Below are 25301 nucleotides of genomic sequence, written 5' to 3' on the forward strand. Positions count from 1 at the left end.
ATGTACATCAAATACATTACTCTCCCTCGCTCAGGCTACACTGAGGGTTAATCCCCTTAATATTCCCGACATTTTGTTAATGAAAACTCCAAGAATACTAGAAAGTAAGCATCTCACACACACACACACTCTCTCTCTCTCTCCCTCTCTCTAAATGTTTTATGGTTGTTAGAGGTTGTAGGAGATGAACGACACTTTCTCACAACCACAAAGAACAAACGTAGGAAAACAGTTGCACTCCTCACCCATCGTTGCATGAAACTCCCATGCAACCACCAACCACAACCAAATCAAGTTTATCTCTTTCTTCTCTTCATAATTCATATATGAAATGAAATAAGTGCGTAATTTGCATTACGTCTTAGACAAAATTGATAAAACAACATTATTTTATTTTATTTTTTGTGGAAACACTATTATCTGATGAAAAATAATATTATTATTATTAATACAAAAACGGCATTACCAATTTTTTTTCACAAATTAACAAACATAAATACACATAACCATGCATTTAGCAGCCATGTTGTCTTAATTACTTAATTCTCCTGCGACAACCCCGCCCGGTTTTGATGTTGATTTCAGTGAAACAAGTTCATCCACTTGTCAGAATTTCGACAACAGACACACATTTCTTCATCTGGTTCAGAAACAAAAGGCACTTCTTTGTTTCAATCGCTCTTTTCGCTTTCCTCGTAAAAACAAAGAATACCATAACCGAAATAATTTTGTTTTTCTTCAAATGGAAGATTCATAATTTTTGTTTTATCATCATTACATGATGCTGCATTGGTATTTTGATTCATTCCTTCATGATTTCTGCATAAAAGAATTATTTGATCGTCGTTCTTGTTTAGTTTGCAAAATTTTACTGTGAAAGAGTGAATATATTCATGGAGACGTGAAATTGCAAAGAGTTAGTGCAGAAATGAGCAAAGAAAGTGGTAGTAGTGTGTATAAGGCATGGGAAGCCACGGTGCGCAAGACGCAGGCTGCAAGGAAGCGTGCTAACAGCATTTTCGGGATTTCAGTGGATCATGCAGACGATGATGATCATGACCATAGTAGCGATGAAAGTGATTGTGGCCCCGAAGATATGATATATAATGCAGATAGGATTCTTCCCAATGGAGACTACTACACCGGTCATTGGTGCGAAAATTTCCCTCATGGCCAAGGAAAGTACTTGTGGACCGATGGCTGTATGTATGTTGGAGAGTGGTTTAAAGGAAAAACCATGGGGAAAGGTAGGTTCAGCTGGCCTTCTGGGGCTACATATGAGGGCGAGTTTAAAAGCGGATACATGGATGGGAATGGTACATACACAGGGTCTAATGGCGATACTTTTAAGGGACAATGGGTTATGAATTTAAAACATGGACATGGTACTAAGAATTATTCGAATGGGGATTGGTACGAGGGGGAATGGCGACGCGGGTTGCAGGAAGGTCAAGGCAGGTATCAATGGAAGGATGGGAACCATTACACAGGGGAATGGAAAAATGGAGTGATTTGTGGGAAAGGGGCATTTGTTTGGAGTAATGGGAATAGGTATGATGGAAATTGGGAAGATTGTGTACCTAAAGGGAATGGAACTTTCCGATGGCCTGATGGGAGTCTTTACGTAGGGAATTGGAGTAAGGATCTGAGCGAGCAGAACGGGACTTATTATCCATCCCAGTCATCATCGGACGCCAATCTTGAATGGAATCCTGAAGATGTGTACAATGTTGATTTGAAGAATTGTATAATTTGTCCAGGGGATAAGGTTTCGGTTTTGCCATCCCAGAAGAAGCTTGCAGTGTGGAGATCAGCAAAGGGTGAGAGTGTCAAGCCGAGAAGAATGTCGGTGGATGGAAGGGTAAGCGTTGGGCTGGATAAACCATTTGATAGGATGCAAATGTGGGATGGTAGCGCCCAAGGCGGTGAATCACCATGTAATGCCGGTGATCATAGGGCTTCTACTGTCGGGGGAGAACTGGATGAAGATATGATGGGTCTGCATGTTGAAGATGGGAATCAAAGGGGACTCCCAATGAAGGTACCTAAGACTGCAAGGAGGCAGGGGGAAACAATCAGCAGGGGCCACAAAAACTATGAACTCATGCTCAATTTGCAGCTAGGAATCAGGTTTTAATGCTTTATTAATTAACTTCAAACGATTTTATTGCACCTTCTTGTTTCTATCTTATCATTTTGATTCAACTACTAATATATCATACGCATTGTAGATCTTTCGCTTGTAAAGATGTCGTGGATTTGATTCCTGTAGTCTAATGTGAGTCATTTGATGTATGTGGAATGATTTCATGTACAGGCATTCTGTTGGCAGACCAGGTCCATCTGGATCCCTTGATCTGAAGCCTTCGGCTTTCGACCCCAGGGAAAAATATTGGACTAGATTTCCTCCAGAAGGCTCCAAATACACTCCGCCACACCAGTCCTGTGAATTTAAATGGAAGGATTACTGTCCATTAGTCTTCAGGTCTGACCTTGTACATAACAAATATACATATATCTTGCTGTTGCTGGTTTCCACAAAGCGGGGAAAATGTAACTTAATTTCGCTAGATGTAACCGTTTATCATGTACAAATGTTTTTTCCTGTTCAGGACCCTTAGAAAGTTGTTCAAGGTCGATCAAGCAGACTACATGTTATCCATTTGCGGGAATGATGCGCTTCGGGAACTCTCCTCTCCTGGTAAAAGTGGCAGCTTCTTTTACTTGACCAATGACGACCGCTACATGATTAAAACAATGAAGAAGGCAGAAGTTAAAGTAAGTTCTATTTGAACTCCCCTCATATTTTTCTCTCAAATCAACACTAGTCTTAACTGAGTACTTGGTTAATTTCCGTTTAACGGCGAATTAGGTGCTTATAAGGATGCTTTCAGCCTACTACAACCATGTTCGAGCATACGAAAACACTCTGGTCACTAAATTTTATGGTCTACATTGTGTAAAGCTAATGGGCCAACCTATTCAAAAGAAGGTACTTTCCAAGTATTGGTAGATCTATATACAACTAGTTTATACTTTTAGTTTTGAGTATACCATTCACAATTTTCTTATGATCCAGGTGCGGTTCATCATCATGGGGAACCTTTTCTGTTCTGAATATACAATTCACAGACGTTTCGACTTGAAGGGATCTTCCCTCGGTCGAACAACAGATAAGCCTGAGACAGAGATTGATGAAATGACTATTCTTAAAGATCTTGATCTTAACTTTATATTTCGACTTCAGAAGACATGGTTTCAAGATTTTTGCAGGTGAACTGTTTTCTTCTTTGGCTCCATTGTTTTGCTAACATACTGGAACAACATGTTGAAGAATACAGTCCCACATCGGAAATATAACAAAATAATATATGTGGTGGGAGGTTCACTATGATATCAGTAAGGCCTTTTGCAACAAAACTCACACCTAGTAATAGGTGGTTAAGTTGGTGACATTATCGATAATGTTGTTGGTGGTGGTGGCCATGCGACGCTAAAATGTTTATCACGACAACAACTATTAAATATACGTACTTAAATGAACGTGTTTGTGTTTTTGCAGGCAAATTGATAGGGATTGTGAGTTTCTTGAACAGGAGAGGATAATGGATTATAGCCTGTTGGTTGGACTGCATTTCAGAAATATATCAGCTGCTGGGGATCTTATTCCTTCTGGAGCACACACTCCTACTGGTTGGTATTACTTTTTTTTATATGAAGTCCTATATTTTCTTCATTTTTCATTAACAATTTGCCCATCATACAAGAGGCTGCTATGTTTTCTTTCCCTCAGGTGACCAAGAGAGCGAGGGAGCTCCCCGTCTTTCTCGAGCAGACATGGATCAACTTCTTTTAGATCCATCCAGGTCAAATCTCTCTCTACTTAAACCACTCATGATTGGTGCTTGAAACAAGTGAACATACATACATACATACATACTTACATACATACATATATATATATATATATATATCAACCTCAGTATCTACGGAAAAAAGAACAACGGAGATTATGAAAACTTAAAATCAATTTAAGCTGCGAGAAATGCAAAACTAGTATGAAGCTTTTTATGGCGATTTGGTTTTGAGATGCAGGTGGGCTAGTATTAAATTGGGTTTGAACATGCCAGCAAGAGTTGAAAAGACGGAGAGAAAAACTGATTGTGAATTTCAACTTGTGGTAGATCCAACTGGGGAGTATTATGATGTTATAATGTTCTTTGGAATCATAGACATTCTTCAAGACTACGACATAAGCAAGAAGCTTGAGCATGCATACAAGTCCATCCAGTACGACGCAACTTCTATATCCGCTGTTGATCCGAGGCAATATTCGAGGCGCTTTCGTGATTTCATTTACAAAGTTTTTGCGGAAGAAACCACTTGAAACTTGAAATTAAGGAATTCTCTCTTCATTTCTTGACTAGCAAGAAAACTGTTCAAATTTCGACAACAAAGTTTTATTTCGTAAACACGACGAGAGTACGTACATATTTCACTAAATTATAGATATTGGTGTGCAGTATATAGTCCATTGATTCACCCTCGTAAAACTGTATCAGAATCCAGATTTTTCTGATGATTTTTAATCTATTTCTTCGTCTCTATCTCTGATATTGAGAGATAGAGAGGTTTATGGGAGGGACTTGTAGCATTTGCATTTGTATCCAATTGGATACTGGAAAAGTGAATTTTTGGTTTATCGATAATGTTTGTTATTTCTAAACCATTCTTTTTGTCTGATTAAATTAGTTTTTTTGTTCAATTTCTCACCATTCTCTTTTTTTTTTCACCCTTTATTTTCTTTTCGTTCTCCCTCTTTTTTTAACTTCTTGATAGGGTTCATCTTGTTATCCAAGTAGCCACATTGTATTGGTTTCGAAAGCTTCAAAGTAATTTAGATTACAAAAATCCAAAGTTTCGGAATACAAAACAGTTGGAGTCAGGACCTTCCAAAAAAACAATCATATTTGTATCAAACACAATAATATGATTGTTGTTCTAACTATTGTATCAAACACATTTTAGATTGGGGGTATAATAAGATGACTGTTGTTCTAACTAATACTTCATACGATATGAATGTGTTATAATAAGTTTCGGGGTGGGAAAGTCAAATTTTAGATTTTTAATTTTTGTGTCATTTAAAAATTTTCTTTTTAAGTTAATATTCATAAATTATTTTAAACGTTAAAACAAATTGACAAGGTGGAGGTTAAAATCCTACGTAGAGTCTTTTCTATTTATTTTTGCTTGGACACTAATTCGTGAGTTATGCTTTGAAGATTTCACATTCACACCAACATGGCTTGTGAGGAATGAGATTGGAACCCTTATTTTTTGTCCGATTAAATTAGTTTTTAATTTTTGTTCTACATAAAGTAAATTTTAGTTATTGTTATAAATAAAGTAATAATTGTTCCATCTGAAACTTTGCTTCGTAACCTGTTGACCCTAAAAATTACAAAACCTACGTGGCGCGCAAGCAGAGTAACTAATAAGCTAACTACGTCCTTCAATTGTATGCGGGGCGTGCCAACTCGTCGGCCGAGGAGTAAAATTTGTTGATGTTGCGTTGCTAACTTCTTAACCTTGCGACTGCGGCCGAGGAAGGAACACGTCTTGGCCTTCGTGTTCTAGAGCCTGAAGACAAGGCTGCTAGTTCTGCGAATTTCAATATCAAATTCGGCTCTCAGGGTGCCGAATGAAGTAACCTGGTAACATCTCACTTCACCGAGAAGGCTAATGAGATGACCTCTGCCAATAAGTTCGAAAATCCTTCTCAACCGAGACTTGGATAGATAACCAGTCGGCCTCGACGCAGTGCTGTTTATCCAAACTGAAGGTGCTTTGCGGTCGGTTGATTCTACAGCAACAGTGCTGCTTATCCAAACTGAAGGAGTTCGCCGGTTGCTTTCATAGTGTTGTTTATCCAAACTAAAGATGTGTCGGCGGAAAAAAGAAAATAAAAAAAAATCTCAAGGTGTTTGAGAGGTTTGCGCAGGGCAATTGTGTGTTGAATTGGAGGTCCCTTTTACGTTGCACAGCGCCTTGTATTTATAGGGTTGATATTTGCTTTGCACGGTCATATAATGTTGTAGAGTTTAATTGCAACTCTAATTCCTAAAGTTGATCCGCATCAGAAACCAGGGCATATCCTTCAAACTGAACCGTGAGATTTGTTCCAAGACTTTTCAAACCTAATAAAAGTCCATCTAGGCTTATCGTATCATATTTGTAGCCCACTTAGGCTTCTCATAAAAACCCATCAGTAGCCATGCTTTATCTGATCATCAAAACATCATAGAAAAGGGCTAGCCTACTTAGGTTCCTTGCGTCACAACTATAAACTATAACTTACCAAGCACTTACCTGTGCGTCCATAGCACCAAACATACATATATGCAACTGCTAATGCATAAATAAATAGGCAAATGCTATGCATGGCATTTAAAACATATAAACATTTCATATCATCTTCTGGGAAAAACCACAAGTATATAGGTATATATGGAAAACCCAAAAGCCCACTCATTGGTATGTGGAAGGGTCGTAACCCCCCCCCCCCCCGCCTCGAGTGACTGCACTCGTCCTCGGGATAGGTCTCACCTATATGCGAAACAACTATAAAAACGTCAATTTAAAGCACATAACCAAAACTAGGTAATAACTTCTCATACAATGCTCAAATGGGGTGTGTGAATACATCAACGTGATCTACTCAACCTTACGAACATCCTCATATTTTTAAAATAATTTTTCGACCACTCACGCGCTGGCCACATGCAGGCACGTGCCTGGCACACAGACGGAATCCCTAATGGCGTTAGGGAATATTCTGTCCAAAAGCAAGCATATTCCGTTAAAACTAACCTGACGCCGTTAACTACCGTTAGGAATATTCCATCAGAGTTGACGGAATATTCGTCGTCTGTTCCGGTGAGTCTCGCCGGCCGCAGCCGTCCACCGCCGTCTGCAACTCGAATTCTCGCCAGAAACTGGAAAATTTTCAAAACTTCATATCTTCTTCATTTCTCAACCAAATTCCATGAAATTGGTACCAAAATGAAGCATACGAAGAGTAGAACGAAACCTTACTGCTTTGAAGCCCTAAAACCAACAGAATCTCGTCGGAAAAACCCACGATATTCCGGCCAAACCTGCAACTCACAGATGCTGGGCTTCCCGACGTCCAAAATGCTTCAACTTTCTTCCCCGAGCTTCGTGAGAGTGATCTAAAGCTTCCTATGACCTTAGAAGCTTCTAAAACCCCCACGATCACGTGTGCATGAATAGTGCACAGAATCGAGATTCCCTGGTTCTCGGGTTTTTGAGGGTTTCACGTCCAACAATTGGTATGGATGAGTTCCTGAGCTTGCTAAGAGTCCAAAACCCACCTTCAAACCTTCGATCCGTGTGTAGATAGTTGTCTTGGAAATGGTCCGTACACCTTGTAAAGAAAATGGAAGAAGTCTGAGAGAGAAGAGAGAAAGAAAGGTCACGGGAGTGTGGTATGGGTGTGTGTGTGTGTGTCCTGTAGAGTCAACCACCAAAAACAACAAAACAACACCCCACAACACCAATTAACATCCAAGGGCATTTTAGTCTTTTCGCACCTACTGTACAAATAATTCGAGACGGGCTGTCACAATAAAAACTTGAATAGTATTAATTGGATACAATAATATTATTGAATTTCCCATATAGCTTAAAATTTCTCAAATCCTATAATTTAAATACTTTTGCCTACTTAATATACCTCTTTTTTATTTTGGTTTTGTATTGAATTTTACTGTTTTGCAATTTGAAAGTTTTCTGTACATTACTGAGTTTGAATATTTTTATATAGGTGATTTAATTTTTCTTCCATTTGATACCAAAAAAAAAAAAAAAATGTGATCTTCTATTTTTTTGACATTTTTTACATCATCTTCTTATATTTTGCATCTCAGAGGGGCAGATACACTCCTGAATCCTAACCGCCTTGCATAGGAGTAAAAAAGATTGTCTACAGACAAAGGTAAAAAGATTCTTAATCTTTCGTGAGGTTTTCCATTATTGTTAGACTATTTATTAGATTTTTGGCTTCTACATAATTTACAAAAACTATAACTGGCAGATGGTTTTATACTTGACCAAATTGTTAAAATTATGACATGACGAGACTGAAAAAGCTGGGCTGTTCCATTTGCTTCCAGTACGTTCTTCCAACCCAGTTCCAGTTCTCTCTCGCCAGTTTTCAAGAAGCACAGCGTGAGTTCCTTTTTTTTTTTCTTAATTACAGAGCATTCAATTAGCATGTGTGATTGTATTGTTAACATAAAGAACCTCTTTAACCTTTTGATTGTTTACTGATCAATTGCAGGTAGATGGTTCTATGCTCACAGAACTTGCCTGCTTGCTTCCTCACATGCCTTCCGTGCAATTTTTGATAAGGGTATGATTTTCTAATTTCTCCATTGCAACATTTTCTTTTTCGTTTTTGTAGTGTATGCACTACAAAAATAATATAGTGGGTGTAGGTTTAGGGGTTAAAGAATTTTCAACATGTAATCAGAAATGAGGGTTTTACTTAACCATTTTTATTTACTGGTTTTTATTCGAATCTATAGCACTGAGGATATAGGTGAGCAATGAAGCAATTTGGTTGGTTTCGTGCATTTTAAACATGTTGGGAGAAGTATACTATGTCGCATCCCGATCCGGGGCGGATCACTTCCCGGGCTCGTTCCACCACCGTAGCACGATATTGTCCGCTTTGGGCTTACCATTCCCTCACGGTTTTGTTTTTAGGAACTCACGAGCAACTTCCCAGTGGGTCACCCATCATGGGATTGTTCTAGCCCCCTTCTCGCTTAACTTCGGAGTTCCGATAGAACCCGAAGCCAGTGAGCAATCCCATGATAGGTGACCCACTGGGAAGTTGCTCGTGAGTTCCCAAAAAAAAAACCGTGAAGGAATAGTAAGCCCAAAGCAGACAATATCGTGCTACGGTGGTGGAGAGGGCCCGGGAAGTGATCCGTCTCGGGCCGGGATGCGACAATTGGTATCAGAGCATAGGTTTGGGCTAGAGCAATCCCATGATGGGTGACCCACTGGGAAGTTGCTCTTGAGTTCCTAAAAACAAAACCGTGAGGGAATGGTAAGCCCAAAGCGGACAATATCGTGCTACGGTGGTGAAGCGGACCCGGGAAGTGATCCACCCCAGGCCAGGATATGACATTTGGTATCAGAGTCTAACCCTGGCCGTGGTGTGCCGACGAGGATGTCAGGCCCCTAAGGGGGTGGATTGTGACATCCCACATTGCCCAGGGGAGTGATCCTGAAATGTATATTCTCATCCTTACCTAGCACGAGACCTTTTGGGAGCTCACTGGCTTCGGGTTCTATCGGAACTCTGAAGTTAAGCGAGAAGGGGGCTAGAGCAATCCCATGATGGGTGACCCACTGGGAAGTTGCTCGTGAGTTCCCAAAAACAAAACCGTGAGGGAATGGTAAGCCCAAAACGGACAATATCGTGTTACGGTGGTGGTGCGGGCCCAGGAAGTGATCCGTCCCGGACCGGGATGCGACATGCTAAATGATTTTTTCCCTTTTTTAGTTTAGTTTTTTTTTTTTTTTTTTTTTTTTTTGTTGGAGATTGAAGATGTAAGCATACTAAATTGGAAGCTCAAATATTGAACAACATGATTTACTTCAAACCCCACTGTATTTCTTTGGCTCTTTATTTTTGGTGAGAATTGAAATTTTTATTTATCTTTCGAAACTCTAAACTGGTTGTTCTTCTCATATGAAAAATGTGCATTTTTACAAGCCAATTAAAGGCTCCCATGATCAGAAACCTAACCAATGTATTTATCTTGAACAGATTACCTGAGGAAAAATGTGCATCCTCATCTCCAGAAAAACAAAGAAGAAAGAAGAGTGAACTACTAAATGGTAGTGTGAACAATTTGGACATCGAATATAAATATATTTTTATGTGATTGTATTTGTATGAACAACTTAATCCACAACTGTTTCTATGTAATGTATTCTTCAAATACCTATCTTTTGTTCATTATTACACATAAGGATGCAAATAGACTTCCGTATTGATGTAGATAGATTTTAATATGTGATATATCCTGCATATACTTACCTTTTTTCCTTATTCAATATGAGGATGTAAATAAATATTTTTTTGATATGGATATAATTAGATTTAATTATATTTACACATGTTAAACAAAGTTTTAAAACCCACCGCATCACGGGTTCTATTCTAGTGACCCCTAAAACCTATATATTAACCAATCATTTTTGTGAGACATTTATTTAGGAAAATAAAAATGTCACAAATAAAAAGATAAAACTAATAACAAAAACCCCACCCCACACTGAGAACTCAACCTACACGCCTCCCTCACGGCTAGATGGACGGCATCAAAATTCATTGTGTTATCTCTTTCCCAGTCTCTATTTTCCTCGTGAATGTGTGCGTCTATATCCAGATCTGGTGGTTTTGGGATGTGGTTCTGCGACTGGGATTTCTAGGTGGGGTGGAGGTTGGAGCGGCTGGGATCTAGGAGGTGGTCTTAGGCCTAAGGTTTTTGGGAAAAGGGTTGTTGTGTGTTGGTGACTTTGGATGGAGAGATTTTTCAGTGTGATCGGAATACGAAGTGGTACATCACGTGTTATTATGTAAATTATGAGATATGTGTGTTAAAAAGTTAATAACTTAAAAAGTAAAATTTCATACCACTTATATAAAAACAGGTGATGTATCATTCATGTTCCTGTCACAATTAAAAATTTCTTGGTTGTATGGGTTCACTAATAAAAATAATCAACTTTTAATTTAGGATAATTTCAAAGAAAAATTTTTAAACCAAATTTGCAAATCAAATGATGTGTTACCAATAAGAAATAAGTACGTTAATCAACACTTAAGTAATAATGCAATCATCAACATCCACATAATTTAGTTTGCAAAATTTGGCTTAAAAATTTAGTCTCCTTAGTATTACCCTTTAATTTATTTATTTATTTTTTTTAACAAATGATATTATCTACACTAAGGGGGAGGGAGTAGGTTTAGTCTCACAATAGGCTAGTAATAATATGGTTCAAATTCGCCTTTGGCGAGAATCGAACCTATGACCTTTCACTTACAAGTGAAAAGGAATACTATTAGACCGTAGTACTAGCTTAATTTATTTTAATTTCTGAAAAATAGTTGAATTAATGCAAGGACATTTTTAAAATATTGGTAGGTGAAAAAAGAGTGCTTTTATGTTTAAAACGTGAGTGGAAAAATAAGATCGTGGGCTAACAGCCAAATCAGAGATTTGGGGAAGGGGGACATTTTTGGGAGTTTCGAACAGCAGATGGAAGGTTTTAAAGGGGGTTTTTAGGCCAAACTTGTTTCAGATTCTCCCCCATCTAAAATACCCTAGAAAACGTGAGAAAAGTGAGCATGAAGGAAAGCTAGAACCACCACCCATCCGAGGGTCGAGGAAGGAGTGAGGGACCTTTTTCGAAGAAAGAGAAAGAGGTAGTTATTGTTTTTCTTTGTAGCGACCGTTTAAGATAAAATAATCACTACTACGAAACTATCCACTAGTGGCGCTTTTAAAAACAACAAGAAAAACAATTTTTTATCGGATACTAAGTAAAATTTGACAGGGAATTGTCGTAATGTCGGATAAGAGAAGAGATAGAAATGCTAGCATCATGAAAAAACTTTTCCTGTTGGATCGCACTCTTTCACTTTAATGTTCCTTGCCTAACTTCTTGTTAAATGGTTCTTTCCATATTTATACTGTATATATCGTTGTGCATGTAACTGGATTATGGTTGTGTTGAATGAAGTATAAATGGATATTTACGTAGAGGTGGCAAATCAATCCATTAGGTTGTTAATAGGTACCTATTAAAACCCGTTTACTTTGATTTCACCTTACAACATCATTACCATTACCAATTTCATCTCTATATTATGATGATATCAAATTAAATGAGTTTTAACGGATACCTATTAACAATCTAATGAGTTAATTTGCCACATGTACGTAAAAGAGGTTAAAATAATGTACACATTTTCCCCTAATATGAAGAAGGAAAGTGGAATGAAAGAATGCATAACAAGGTGATAACTATTTTTTAGGAAGTTTTAACGAAAAACTCACGGTACTGTTCACTTTAATGAAAAACCATATTTTTACACTAAAAAATCAATCCTGGTACTATTCACTTTATCCTTTATTTTGTCCTTATCATTAAAACTCAAAGTTTTCAAGTCATTTTCATTATTTTTCCTTATTTTTTATTGATTGCATGATGGATTGTGTATTGTCCTCAGATGAAATGCTTTCATAAATAGCATGTAAAAGGAAATTAATTTTACAAGTGGCATGTAATTGGCGTTTTTATCATGATTGTTTTGTGGTCACTTACTGAATTGTACTTATTAGAAAATCTCTTTGTATTTTATAGATGAATCGACACACTACAACGTTTTGAGTCATAGTTTCAAATTTCTTTGAAGTGTTTGCTTTTCCTTAATTTTGCTGTGTATAAAGCTTGTTTGGACCTTTTCTCTATGTTTACTAAGGTTTGGTTTTATAAAAAAGTTCAATGTTTTAGGGGCCGAGATTTATTCCCTAATATTTACATATAGTCTCTTTTGGTGAGGAGTAATATCCAATTTTACCCAATTTTCTCAGGAATGTTGCAAGTGAGACCTCCATCATTATGTACCAAGTTATAAATAAGGACAAGGATTGTCTCCCTTCCCATTTCTGGTGTCTTCCCGTGCCCTCCTGTTTTATGTGGTCACGGTTAAGCCACGTCAACATTTTATATATTTTTTTTATAGAGATAATAAGACAAAAATGAATAGTAATATAAAATGTTAATGTGGCTTAACTGTGACCACACAAACAGGAGGACACCGGAAGTAGGAGGGCAGACAATTCTTGTCCTGTAAATAAACACTTCATATAGCTGAAATTGGAGAGAAAAAGAAAAACTTTTTTGTCCTTAATTGGTGTTTTGCTTACTTGGCATCTTTAGGCGTTTGAGCTCCGTTCGCAAGTTTGGTACCATGAAATCATCGACAATTATTTCATTATACCATATGTCATGCCACGGACTCAGGGTTAGTGAAATAGTAATCCCGCCCTGGGTGCAAAAAAAATATTGAAAAAAAATAACAAATATCTCTTATTGAAATAGCTCGAAATGCCTTACAAGTATGCCAAAAAAAAAAAAAATAATACTATTATCTCCCTCATCTAGCACAATTTTAGCTCGTCTAGCTCGAAATGCCTTACAAATTCATAATATTAAATCTTAATTTTTGAACTTTGATACCAATAACCATAACTAAAAGTTCTGGGCAATCTGTTAGTACAAGTATTCTCTTGGTCATTTAATAGGCCCATACATACATGAAAAGTAAGAAATATATATAATATACAAGGTCGTCGCAATTATAATAAATTAGTTTTCATACGCGTGCTCACGTACGTGTAGAAGACATTTTTTTAATTACGGTGTGCTACGTGCGACTTACACGTTTTAAATGTATTTATATGTATAAATTGACAAAAGGAAAGTCAAATATTTGAAGTAAATGAATAATCTTAGATCATGCTAAAAGAAACCCCTCATAAACCAATTAAAACAGCTGAATTCACATAATAAAATCAACTTCTATAGAATTTACATTAAGAATAGAGAAAATAATATTTAATAAACAATTGATTGAATCACATTATTTATAACATCTCACATCACCTAAGGGAGTGAATCTTGTAAGCCTTATATGTATATTTCCATCTCTACCTAGCACGAGGCCTTTTGGGAGCTCACTAGCTTCGGGTTTCAGAGGAACTTCGAAGTTAAGCGAGTTCGCGCGAGAGCAATTCGAGGATGGGTGACACACTGGAAAGTTCTCGTGTGAGTTCCCAGAAACAAAACCGTGATGGCGTGGTTGGGGCCCAAAGCGGACAATATTGTGCTATGGTGGAGTAGAGCTCGGGATGTGATGGGGGCCCGGGGCGGGATGTGACATTATTGTTAGTCTATTATGAGGTTAAGCCCACCCATTCCCCCTTAGTGTAGATAATATCGTTTGTTAAAAAATAATCATTTGACAACTAATTTAATCACATTATTATTCGTGTGCAAAAGACCTTTTTTATAACCGGTATTACACGCCTCTTGTTACATTCGGGCCCAGACCCCCACCACATCCTGGGCTCGACTCCACTGTAGTACGATATTGTACGTTTTGGGCCTCGACCATGCCATCACGGTTTTGTTTCTGGGAACTTACACGAGAACTTCCCAGTGGATCACCCATCCTGGGATTGCTCTCGCACGAACTCGCTTAACTTCAGAGTTCCTACGAAACCCAAAACCAGTGAGCTCCCAAAAGGCCTCGTGCTAGGTAGAAATGAAAATATACATATAAAGCTTACAAGATTCTCACGCCTGGGAGATATGGGATCTTACACCTCTTAAGATGTTTTGAACGTGTTTAAAAATAGAGAAAATAGTATTTAATAAACAACTGATTAAATCACATTATTGCTAACCTATTGTGAGACTAAGTCCATCCCCCTTAGTGTGGATGCATGCAAAAGATTTTTTTTTTATAATTGGCATTACACGCATTTTAAAATGTTTTGAACATGTTTAAAATAGAGAAAATAATATTTAATAAACAGCTGATTGAATCACATTATTGCTAACCCATTGCAGGTTAAGCACACCCCCTCCCCTTTAGCATATATAATATCGTTTGTTAAAAAAAATCATTTGACAACTAATTTAATCACATTATTATCTGCGTGTGAAAGACCTTTTTTATAATCGGCATTACACGCGCTCTTAAGATATTTTAAACATGTTTAAAAATAAAGAAATTGAATCACATTATTGCTAGCATATTGTGAGGTACTAATTAAATAATAATTATTATTATTAAAAAAATACGGTTAAAATGACAAAAATGCACCTACCTTATTTGATGCATTATTTTGGGATGCATTTGAAGTTTTTTGTCTTGGGGACATTTTTGTCCAAATCTTTTTGTTGAATGTATTTAAAATAGAGAAAATAATATTTAATAAACAACTGATTGAATCACATTATTGCTAGCCCATTGTGAAGCTCACCCCTCCCCCTTAGTGTAGATAATATCATTTGTTAAAAAAAAATCATTTGACAACTAATTTAATCACATTATTATCCGCGTGCGAATGACCTTTTTTATAACCAACATTATATGCCTCTTAAGATGTTTTGAACATGTTTAAAATAAAGAAATTGAATCACATTATTGCTGGCATATTGTGAGGTACTAATTAAAAAAATAATAATTATTAAAAAAATACTATTAAAATGACGAAAATGCCCATGCCTTATTGGATGCATTATTTAGGGATGCCTTTGAAGTTTTTTTTGTCTTGGGAACATTTTGTCCAAATATTTTTGTTGAAGCTTTGTGACACCCAAATCACTATTCACCTTTCTCTTGGTTTTATATATAGATATACATGAAAACAATAAATCTTTTTAATAATTATAGTAAGTAAATATATAATTTTAAAATACAGATCCTCACACCACACAATTATTATTCTTCTATTACACTAATATTATGTTGGGGAATGAGAGAAATTTTTTTTGTGACAAGTGCAGTAGCGGAGCACAAGAGATGGCAAATAAACTCATTGAGTTATTAACGGGTACTCGTTAAAACTTGTTTCATTTAATATCACGTAATATAGATGTGAGATTGGTAGTAATGATGATGGTATAAGGTGAAATCAAATCAAATAGGTCTTAATGGGGTATCCATTAACAATTCAATGTATTCATTTGCCACCTTTACGGTAGCACCGTGATGTCGTGGAACTTGCATGTATGGTAATATCAATATGTTAATCCAGATATGCTATGATGATAACTATATTGAATGTCGTTGATGACCGACGAATTTGATCCCAAAACTCATGGACGACGAAGCTAGAACCATAACACCATGAGCTCTCAACTAACGACATGGATGGTGTCGTTTCACACTTCGGCAACGGCTTCAGCTTTTCCTAAAATTCTTGTTATTTATTCTTGTCACGCTTTGATACCAAACACAATGTACAAGGAACTCATACATAAATTATATTGAATAATTAGCAAAATAACAATTAATAAGAAATTCTAGTTCACAAGCGAACTAGGCATCAAATTAAACTAGAATAACCTGAAGGGTATGAACCCTAAACTCTTAGCACACTGCCCCAATATCGCTAAAAAACTCGAAGTCTCAGCCTTAATTCTACAAAAACCTTACACCTTGGATGGTGTACTGCATTGCTGACAAGACTTGGTAAGCTACAAAGTTCGGATGAGTGATAAATAATACTATATATGCCAGCCACCAGATTTTATATTCATGAAATCTTTATATTAGTAAAAATAGTTGTGCGCTCCCATAACACTCATGCAGAAATTGGATGGCTGTGCAAGCGTCAAATAATTTCTCATATCATAAAAGAACTAAGGCTCGAGCGGTTTGGATTTGTGGGTACAAATTTTGTACAAGGTTGAAATGACAAAACTTCACCTACAAAACAAGAAACTCTGTTAGCCTAATTGACGAACAACCAAGAAAAATGGGGAGGGCATCCACCGAAGAGTCTCTGATGCCTAAGTCAAAGAATAATTTGAGAGAAACTAGAATAGAGTGAATTCTGAGTAGTAAGTGGTGGTTACGAATTCCCCTGTTGGACTTTGCTATTTATAGGAGAGATCCCTCGTAGGCAGCTAGAAGGGGAGGCTGCATGCCATATGAGACAAACCGTTATGTTCTGCTAGTGTGATGCAGACCAGTCTTTGTAGGTAAACCAATATGTTATGCTAATGTGAGGCAAATCAGTGATTACAGCTGCACCATCGAGTATCATCTTGGCAGAGCTAATGTAATGGGCGACGCTCTTAGTAAAAAATCATATGGGTAGTTGGACAATTTACATTCCACTATTGACAAAGTTGAAAAGCACATATGCAATCCTCGATGTAGACCATCAAGGAGCTTTACTAGCTCATTTTCAGGTTAGACCGTCCTTGTTGATAGAGTTTGAGAAGCTCAGGATGCAGATCCCCAATGTGTACAACTAAAGGGAGAAGTCCTTAATAAAGTGAGAATAAATTTTACAATCGGAAAAGATGGAGCCTTCATGATACCGAGTCATCATCAAACCCTCCTACTATTGGTCAAGGATGAAATAAAGGGATTTGGATCCTCGCCGGATCCCCTCCCTAGGGATCCTAGGGATCAACACACGTGGACTGTTGATAAAAAATCGTGCGGCCACAATTAAATGCTTTATATATTTTTAAAAGTAAAATAGACTCGTTTTGCATGAAAAATATAAAAAAGGAAAAAACTGTGGCCACACGATTTGATCTGTAGGATCCCCAGGGAAGGGATCCGGCGAGGATCCAAATCCGAAATAAAGAGGGATATCAGTGAGTATGAAATAATGATGAATAGGATAATTGGTAGAAATGGAAGTTCATTACAACTTCTTATCCTAGTCATGCCTCTTGATAATTTGTTTCAATCTCGTAACCTAAAATATTCATATCAAACAATATTATCTGAACTAAGAAAGTGGAAAGGTGGACGAAGTCTTACAATGAATTAGTAATAATGTGGTTCAAAATCTTATTTGAAGTGAGAATTGAACCTACAACTTTTCATTTACTCATAAAAAAAATACTACTAAATCGTAAATCCCTACTATTTTATAAAAATTAGCGGAAAATACGTCCTTTAGAAGTCAGAGGCGCCCCTCCCAGTTGTCCCCCAACCAAAAGTGGGATTTGGGAACACTGGAAAGTCAAACTCAAATGAGCCGAGGGAACACCGTACAAGTCATGGAGCGGCACACAGCAGATCCCATCGAAAGAAGGAAAACGACGGAACTAGTCAATCAAACCAGAGAGGGCGAGCTAGGTGAGGTGAAGTGAGACGCGGGTGGTTGGTTTCGCTTCGAGCCCCGCCCATTTATCCCATCCCCTCCTCATCCACTTCACCACCACACTTCTCACTCTCCACAAACTCCTCCTTCTCTCTCATCACGCCGTCTCTCTCTAAAACTCACCCTCACACTCCTCTCTTTCTCTCATCGCTTTCTCTCTCTGCGCCTGCTTCCAACAATGGCTCTGCAGTCGGTGACGCCGATTGCTCAGCTTCTTCACTGCTCCAGCAATGGCCGCTCCCCCGCCACCCAGCCGCCCCGGAACGGACTCTTCGTCGTCGATTTCGCCGGCTTGTGCGGTAAATCGAAGCGGACTCGCAGGAAATTCGGAGCCGCCTCCGACCATCGCACCTTCCCTCATTTCGTCTCCAGGAACTGCCACTCGGTCAACGCCGTTCTTGACGTCGGACGCAGCAGCGACGCCGCTGCCTCGGATCAATCAACTCCGATGACTCCTGATTTAAAACCTAAGGTATGCTTGCTTTGCTTTCACACTCACTTTTATTGAGAGGAGGATGAGGAGGAAGTGTTTGTTTGGTTGCGGGGAATATTGTAAACGGGTTTTGTGTGTCTGTTTTAGTTGTCAGTAGTATGCTGTTTGGTATTCGTGACCTTGTTGTATCTGATATAATATCTATCAATCAGGTTGTTCTTCAAGGTCCTTCTAGGTAGTGTTTGTTTGGCTTCATTCATGGAAGTATAGTATCCATTTTTCATTGCTTTCAAGCGTCCATGTTTTTTCTGACTTTCCCGAAAAGCGGAATGTGTGATTTCAGTTACAAACTTACAGGTCACAAGTCTTTGATTTTGCGGATAATTAAGCTAGTGTTTTAGTGAGAAAGAAAATGCTCTCGATGTTACCCAAGCACCGGGTTATTTAACTCGTGTCTTCTAGTTGAATATGATTATCAAATGGTTTTGCTCATGAGTAAAGGCAGTAGTTTTGATTATTAGAGCTTATTTTCGTCAAGTACATCAAACATACTACTCGAAGAGACGAAAGTTTCAGTCTGGCCACGATTTACATTTACGAGTGTAGTCATTCTGTATATTCTGCAAATATATCTGCCTCTACTGCATGCATGCCGAGAAGATTATGAATATAGCACTTCAGTCTTCAGCTGCACCACACAGAGCCCCATGTCATATAAAATACGCCACTCTCTCTGTGTCTCCAAGTGCTGATTATTAGAATTGCCATCACTTTAATCATCACGAATGCCCCAACATGGGTAAACCGTAAACACAGTTATTGAAACTTAAAGTGAGAGATAACTATTGATTTATATGCTATAAACAAATAACAAGTGCATATGTCTCACTATAATAGCTGTTAGTTTCATCATCATGTCTGTTAGCTATTGATCAATTAATAACAGTTCAATCACCAACTAGCTCTTAGTCTAGTGGTATTTTTGCTCTCATTGTTGAACAGATCTTCATTGATAAAAAAAATTATAACAATTTAGTCATCGAGATTGTGTTTCTGCCTTTGTGCCATAACATCAGAAGTTAGCATGAGATAATATTTAATCCAAAATAAAGGATAAACCTCATTGTCCTTAAAGTTTCAGCATTGAGTCTAATCCATTGGAATATCAAACAAGGATCTTCAATCAGCAATAATTCTAGTAAGGCTTCTTTTGTTTTATAGAGATATGTCACACAACATGATAGCCTTTACAAAAAGTGGTGGATAACAAGTGTGGAGATGATTATGGTGCATGGTGTAAGAGAAATCTCATAGAGTGACATGGTAGAAAGTTATGGAATGGTATACGAAAAGGATAGAACAATAAAATGAATGTTTGTGTATTCTGGAATGTTTTTCAATTCATTATAGGTATTGGAAGGCTTCTACTTTTTGGGCAAGCTGTGCGGTGTGGTGATGCCAATTTGAAAAGTATTTTATATGTGTGTCTTAATAATACACTTGTTTATTCCAATTTGGAAGTTATGGGGATTGTTTTGGATAGGAGACCAACTTTTAAAGGAGTTTTGGATGAATAGATTTTGTTGACTTCCTTATAGTGTTGTATGTGACATAAGAAATGTGATCATTAAATTTTTTTTGCTTGCTTATCAACTACATTCGAGGAAGTGGCACTTGAAATCGGAGCTTCTTCTTACAAGAGGTCTCTTTCTGACTCACACCAATTAGGTTACTCGTCTTGGCTACCAAGAAAGGTTAGAATATAGATGTGGAGATTATGTGGTCAATTTAGTGATTTTTCTTTTTCTATCTGGCTTAGCTGGAAAGCTGCTGTTAGTTAATTTCAGGGCGTTTCAAAAAGATGTAGAGTTGTTGAGTTTCGAGGTTTTATTTTCCTCTGTGGAGTTTGGACATCTTGTCTGTTCATATACTTTTATTAATTGTGCAATTAAATTTCGTCTTCTCTTTTTCATAAAAATAAAAATAAAATAAAAGTGGGAAGGATGCAAATTTGATGTAAAGAGAACTATTGGGCTCTTTTATAGGTTATATCATGATCATATGGCTAAAATATGACACATGAATACATCTCAGAAAGTGGTGTTTATTGGGAAACTCAAATGATTACTGATTAGTAAGAAAGAGGGCGAATCAGTTAATCATTTGCTTATATAGTGCCTTGGGGACTTGGAACTGTGCATGCATCATCCTCTTTCTTCGACATGACTTGGGTGATGCCATATTTGAATTTTGGTTTTTGAGTGTTCTTTCGGATGTCAGATTTGGGGAGCACGCTTGGTCCATTGTTACATCACTTGGGAGGTTAGGCGGCAGAGGATTCTTTGAAAGGGAGGATCTACTAACTTTTTGATAATAAAGCGAGACTTTTGTTCTTACTAATTCTTTGGGGTGGCTAGAAATTCTTTTCATTTATGTTTTTAGGTTGCCTTTTACATTACGGGTAGCTTCTTTACTTAATATAGTTGATAAGGATTGTAAAAGAGTTTTGGATTTTATTCAGGTGATACCTTCATTGCTAGTTTTGGTGTTTTTATTTGATTAATTCGTGATAATATTTTTTGTACTTCTATGAAACATAAATGTGGTTACCTGTGTGCTTTTTGGTTGAAAGATACAAAAGTGAGCATTGATATTTGATACTCCAATAGTAGGGTTTTTAATACACAAGTGGGTGGTTATTTAGTTTCTGTGTACATTCAAATGCATGGGAAAATATTTGTTTAATTGAAGCTGTACAATTGTTGTACGAAATATTTATTCCGAAAGTAATCCATATATGAAGTTCACAGGATATTACAATGTTTTAAAAGGCTCGCCTCAAGGCGCGCCTAGGTGCCCTGTGAGGCTGGCCATGAGGGTTGCCGCCTCTGTTTTGAGGGAGTGGGTGGAAGGTGCGCCTCAGGGGTTTTTTTTTTTTTTTTTTTTTTTTTTGAACTCCCAAACCCAAATTTTGGGTAGGGTTTTAATTGCCTCATACCTCTTCCTTGCACTATCGTCTCTTTGCCTTTTTTTTTTCTTCTGATTTTTATTTTTTATATAATGATGTGTGTGCTGTGTGCTCATTGTGCTTTTCATCCTCTATTTATATATATATCTACTAATTAATAAAACACTCATTGTCAACCAAAACCCTATGAAATTACCAGTTTAACCCTCTAATCAAAACAAAATATGAATAAGAAATATGGGGCAGAAATGTAATCACACAAGCAAATTTTACTGTTTTTTTTTCAAAGCCTCACCTACATGTAATCCTAACATATCTCTAATTAAAAAAGAGAAAAAAAAAAAAAACTTCCCACTCCCACATTCTCTATCACTCTTTCCTCTCTTGTTCTATTTCAAAAACAAAAATAAAAAATTTTCTCACACACTTTGTGTGTGCTCATATGCTAGTATATATAAAATATAATATATGTATATATATGTGTGTATATATATTTATAACATATGTGTGCGCTCAGGGTGATTATTGATTAATAATCATTTTTTTAATATAATATGTGTACGCTCAGTGTATATATTAAAAAATTTAGGTCCTGTGAGGCTTCGCCTCACGCTAGGCCAGGCTATCCCTTGGACACATCGCCCACACCTCACACTTTTAATATATAATGCCAGAAATTAAGTTGTCACAAGGTTATATGCATCCTCATTTATGTACTGTAAGTTTTGTAAGAGTAGCATTTGTGTGAAATACAATTATCCCATAGTTATGGTGTCAAGGGTGCTGTGAAATCTTGGGTTGGGAGGAAGGGGGGAGGCATGACCCCTGTGGCCTCAATTATGTCATTGGTGGTGCAGGATAATGTCCTTTTCTATTGTCATGAGGACTGAGTAAGAAAGAGAGACTGATCTCATGACAGTTTATTGTCTTTCATGAAAGTTGTCAGAAACTTGGAGCTTCTGTTCGTTTTCACATATGTTTTTTTAGGTGTGATAGTTCTTTATTATGCATTCTGAGTAAGTTATTGGAAGCCCTTATTTCTAGGAAATCTAACTTCCATGTTCAACAGGTTGCAGACTTGCAAGATATAATATCAGAAAGAGGAGCTTGTGGAGTTGGATTTATTGCCAATTTAGAAAACAAAGCATCCCATGGCATTGTTGAAGATGCTCTAACAGCCCTTGGCTGCATGGAACATCGTGGGGGCTGTGGAGCAGATAATGACTCTGGTGATGGTTCGGGATTGATGAGTTCAATCCCCTGGGATCTATTTGACAATTGGGCTAACAAGCAAGGAATTGCTTCCTTTGACAAGTTGCACACCGGTGTTGGAATGGTTTTCCTACCACGAGATGACAACCTTATGAAAGAAGCCAAAAAAGGTGATTTCTTGTAATCCTTGAATTAAGTGGGTTGCAATAATTTCTTTTTGTTTTCACTGATACAAGAATGTGTATCATTCTTGAATTGTGGTTAGGTTCTGCATGAGTTATTTTTAAGCAAGTCAAGCTCCCGCCCCAATCAAGATAATTTTTCTTTTGGTATCACGATGATTTAGGTATTATCTATGATTTAGGTACGATGCAATGAGTCTGCCTTTTTGTTGGTTTAAATTCATGAATCTTTCTACTGGCAAGGACAAACCCACACCACTCTGAACATAACTAACAACTGGGCTTAATGTTGCCTTGTGAAATTGCAATGCTAGAAGACATTAACATCATGTTCTTACTCCGTTTTACACAAAGTGCTCCACTATGGGGATTAACCCTGCTTTGAATCATATATTAAGTATTTAGGTTTGTGTGATCCAGGTAAAGATTTGTACATTTGGTGGGTACTACTACACCATCCTCTTAAATTCAATTACCAGTCGTCCACATTATTATTGTCAGCCTTTTGCAAACCATACACTGGTTTAGCGAGTTTGGATAGTCTATTAGCTTCAAAGCTAGCTAATCCAGCATGTGGTCAGGATTTTGTATCTGGTTTCTACCCTCACATTGAATAAGCATGATGGGTGATCTGGGATCCTTCTACATTGCTTTAAATGTTGCAGAAGAACTGAAACAAACTTTTGTACTGATCTTCGAGCAAGAGGAGTAGGAAAAGAAGATGATGTACTGATCTTCTAGAAGAGGAGAAAGAAAAGAAGACACTGTACTGATCGTTTAACAAATACTACGTCTATCAAAAACATGGTTGATAGTTGATGAAACTTTTCAGGCTTATAAAGTACAGATGTATTCTCTAGGTTCTATAAGGTGCAATTGTTGGGTCACATGTCTATCAAAAGTTTGCTTGATGAAATGTTTCAGGCTTATAGAGTACAGATGCATTCTCTAGGTTCTGTCATACGACTCATGATTTCCATAGGCCCTTTGAGGTTTTATTTCCACATGCCTGAATTTTCAAAAAAATTGATTTGATTAGATATGAAACTCTTCTTCTTTTTTTTTTATTTTTTTTTTGTTTTTCCATTGTAATTTCTTTGAGCAACTGACCAATATAGATTTAGGAATAAAATGTAGGAAAACTTTAGCAATGGAGATAAGAAATAGGTCCTCATCGTTTCTTAAAATATATTCGTACCGATGCTTATAAATATGCTTTGTTGACTACTAGAGTAAGATACTGGGCAGCTCACTGGGCTTCAGCTTCGAATGAGTTCAGGGATTATTCTCTTTCTTATATAGTGATGGATGCGTTCTCAACCATAAAATGAGTTTGGTTCAGCTTTCTAAAGTAGTCCTACTTGAAATGTCTTAAGCTAGTTGGTGGATTTCTTATCCACTTGTAATTCCTTCTGTTGTTTTGATAAATTTTTATTGTTTCTTCTCAAAAAAGAAGAAAGAAATACAAGTTTATATGAGTGAGTTCTTATTACTTACAATGGTGCTACTAACTTAATTTGAAGCATACCTACTTATCTTTATCGAGGCCTAGCTTTCCTACCTGTATCTTTTATAATCTGTCTATTTATCTATCAGTTTCTGTTATTTACGTTTTGCCATAATTTCTGAGATAAATTCAGTTTGTTCAGATTATCTGTTGTTTGACTGTACATTCTATTTTCTTCGTAGTTGTTGTGAATATTTTTAGACAAGAGGGTCTTGAAGTGCTTGGATGGAGACCTGTTCCCGTGAATGCTTCTTTAGTTGGTTACTATGCGAAAGAAACAATGCCAAGCATACAACAGGTATTTGTTAAAGTTGTTAAAGAGGAAAATGTTGAGGACATTGAAAGGGAACTGTACATATGCCGAAAGTTGATCGAGAGAGCAGCAAGCTCAGAAAGTTGGGGAAATGAGCTTTATTTCTGTTCTTTGTCCAATCAAACAATAGTTTACAAGGGAATGCTCCGGTCAGAAGTTCTTGGTTTATTTTATTCTGACCTCCAAAGTGACCTGTATAAATCCCCTTTTGCCATCTATCATCGGAGGTATAGCACAAATACCACTCCCAGGTGGCCCCTTGCACAACCAATGAGGTTACTTGGTCACAATGGAGAGATTAATACCATACAGGTTTTCATTTCTTTAACATCATAAGATTTCTAGATAATAATTTCTAAATTGGTTATATAAGTATACTTTTCTTTTAAGTTGACACCTCGTTTATGTTCAGGGAAACTTGAACTGGATGCAATCTCGTGAAGCCTCATTGAAATCACCTGTATGGAATGGTCGTGAAAATGAAATTCGCCCATTTGGCAATCCGAAGGCATCTGACTCTGCCAATCTTGACAGTGCAGCTGAAGTATGGAATTGACATATCTAGCTCTTATTTCTAATTACAGCTTTCTCTTTTGATGACTTACTGGAAATAAATCAATGAGAAATAAAACTAACCTATCTCGGAAT

General features: G+C 37.1%; 2 protein-coding genes across 2 annotated transcripts in view; both read left to right on the forward strand.

Annotated features, from left to right (window-relative positions):
• Positions 1-326: 326 nt before the first annotated feature.
• Positions 327-4729, forward strand: LOC137713996 (phosphatidylinositol 4-phosphate 5-kinase 5). The gene is made up of 8 exons (XM_068453356.2): positions 327-2130; positions 2318-2485; positions 2613-2778; positions 2873-2992; positions 3080-3273; positions 3563-3693; positions 3794-3866; positions 4096-4729. Exons 1-8 carry the CDS (start codon positions 929-931, stop codon positions 4385-4387), a joined length of 2346 nt encoding a protein of 781 aa, XP_068309457.2. The 5' UTR covers positions 327-928; the 3' UTR covers positions 4388-4729.
• Positions 4730-17865: 13136 nt separating this feature from the next.
• Positions 17866-25301, forward strand: part of GLU2 (glutamate synthase 2) — a 33752-nt gene continuing 26316 nt past the window's right edge. The window contains exons 1-4 of the mRNA XM_068452264.2: positions 17866-18510; positions 22509-22821; positions 24523-24965; positions 25066-25197. Of these exons, the coding sequence (XP_068308365.2) occupies positions 18217-18510; positions 22509-22821; positions 24523-24965; positions 25066-25197 (1182 nt within the window). The 5' untranslated portion in view covers positions 17866-18216. The remainder of the gene's footprint in view (positions 18511-22508; positions 22822-24522; positions 24966-25065; positions 25198-25301) is intronic.

The sequence above is a fragment of the Pyrus communis genome, chromosome 14 (assembly GCF_041283825.1).
Source record: "Pyrus communis isolate YQ-2024b chromosome 14, ASM4128382v1, whole genome shotgun sequence".
NCBI classification, from domain to species: domain Eukaryota; kingdom Viridiplantae; phylum Streptophyta; class Magnoliopsida; order Rosales; family Rosaceae; genus Pyrus; species Pyrus communis.

Excerpts from the sequence above, each read along its gene's own strand:
- LOC137713996 (XM_068453356.2), top strand. The coding sequence starts at position 929 with ATGAGCAAAGAAAGTGGTAGTAGTGTGTATAAGGCATGGGAAGCCACG. Across the intron at positions 2,131-2,317 it reads AATTTGCAGCTAGGAATCAG|GCATTCTGTTGGCAGACCAG; the intron begins GTTTTAATGCTT and ends TTTCATGTACAG. Across the intron at positions 2,486-2,612 it reads TACTGTCCATTAGTCTTCAG|GACCCTTAGAAAGTTGTTCA; the intron begins GTCTGACCTTGT and ends TTTCCTGTTCAG.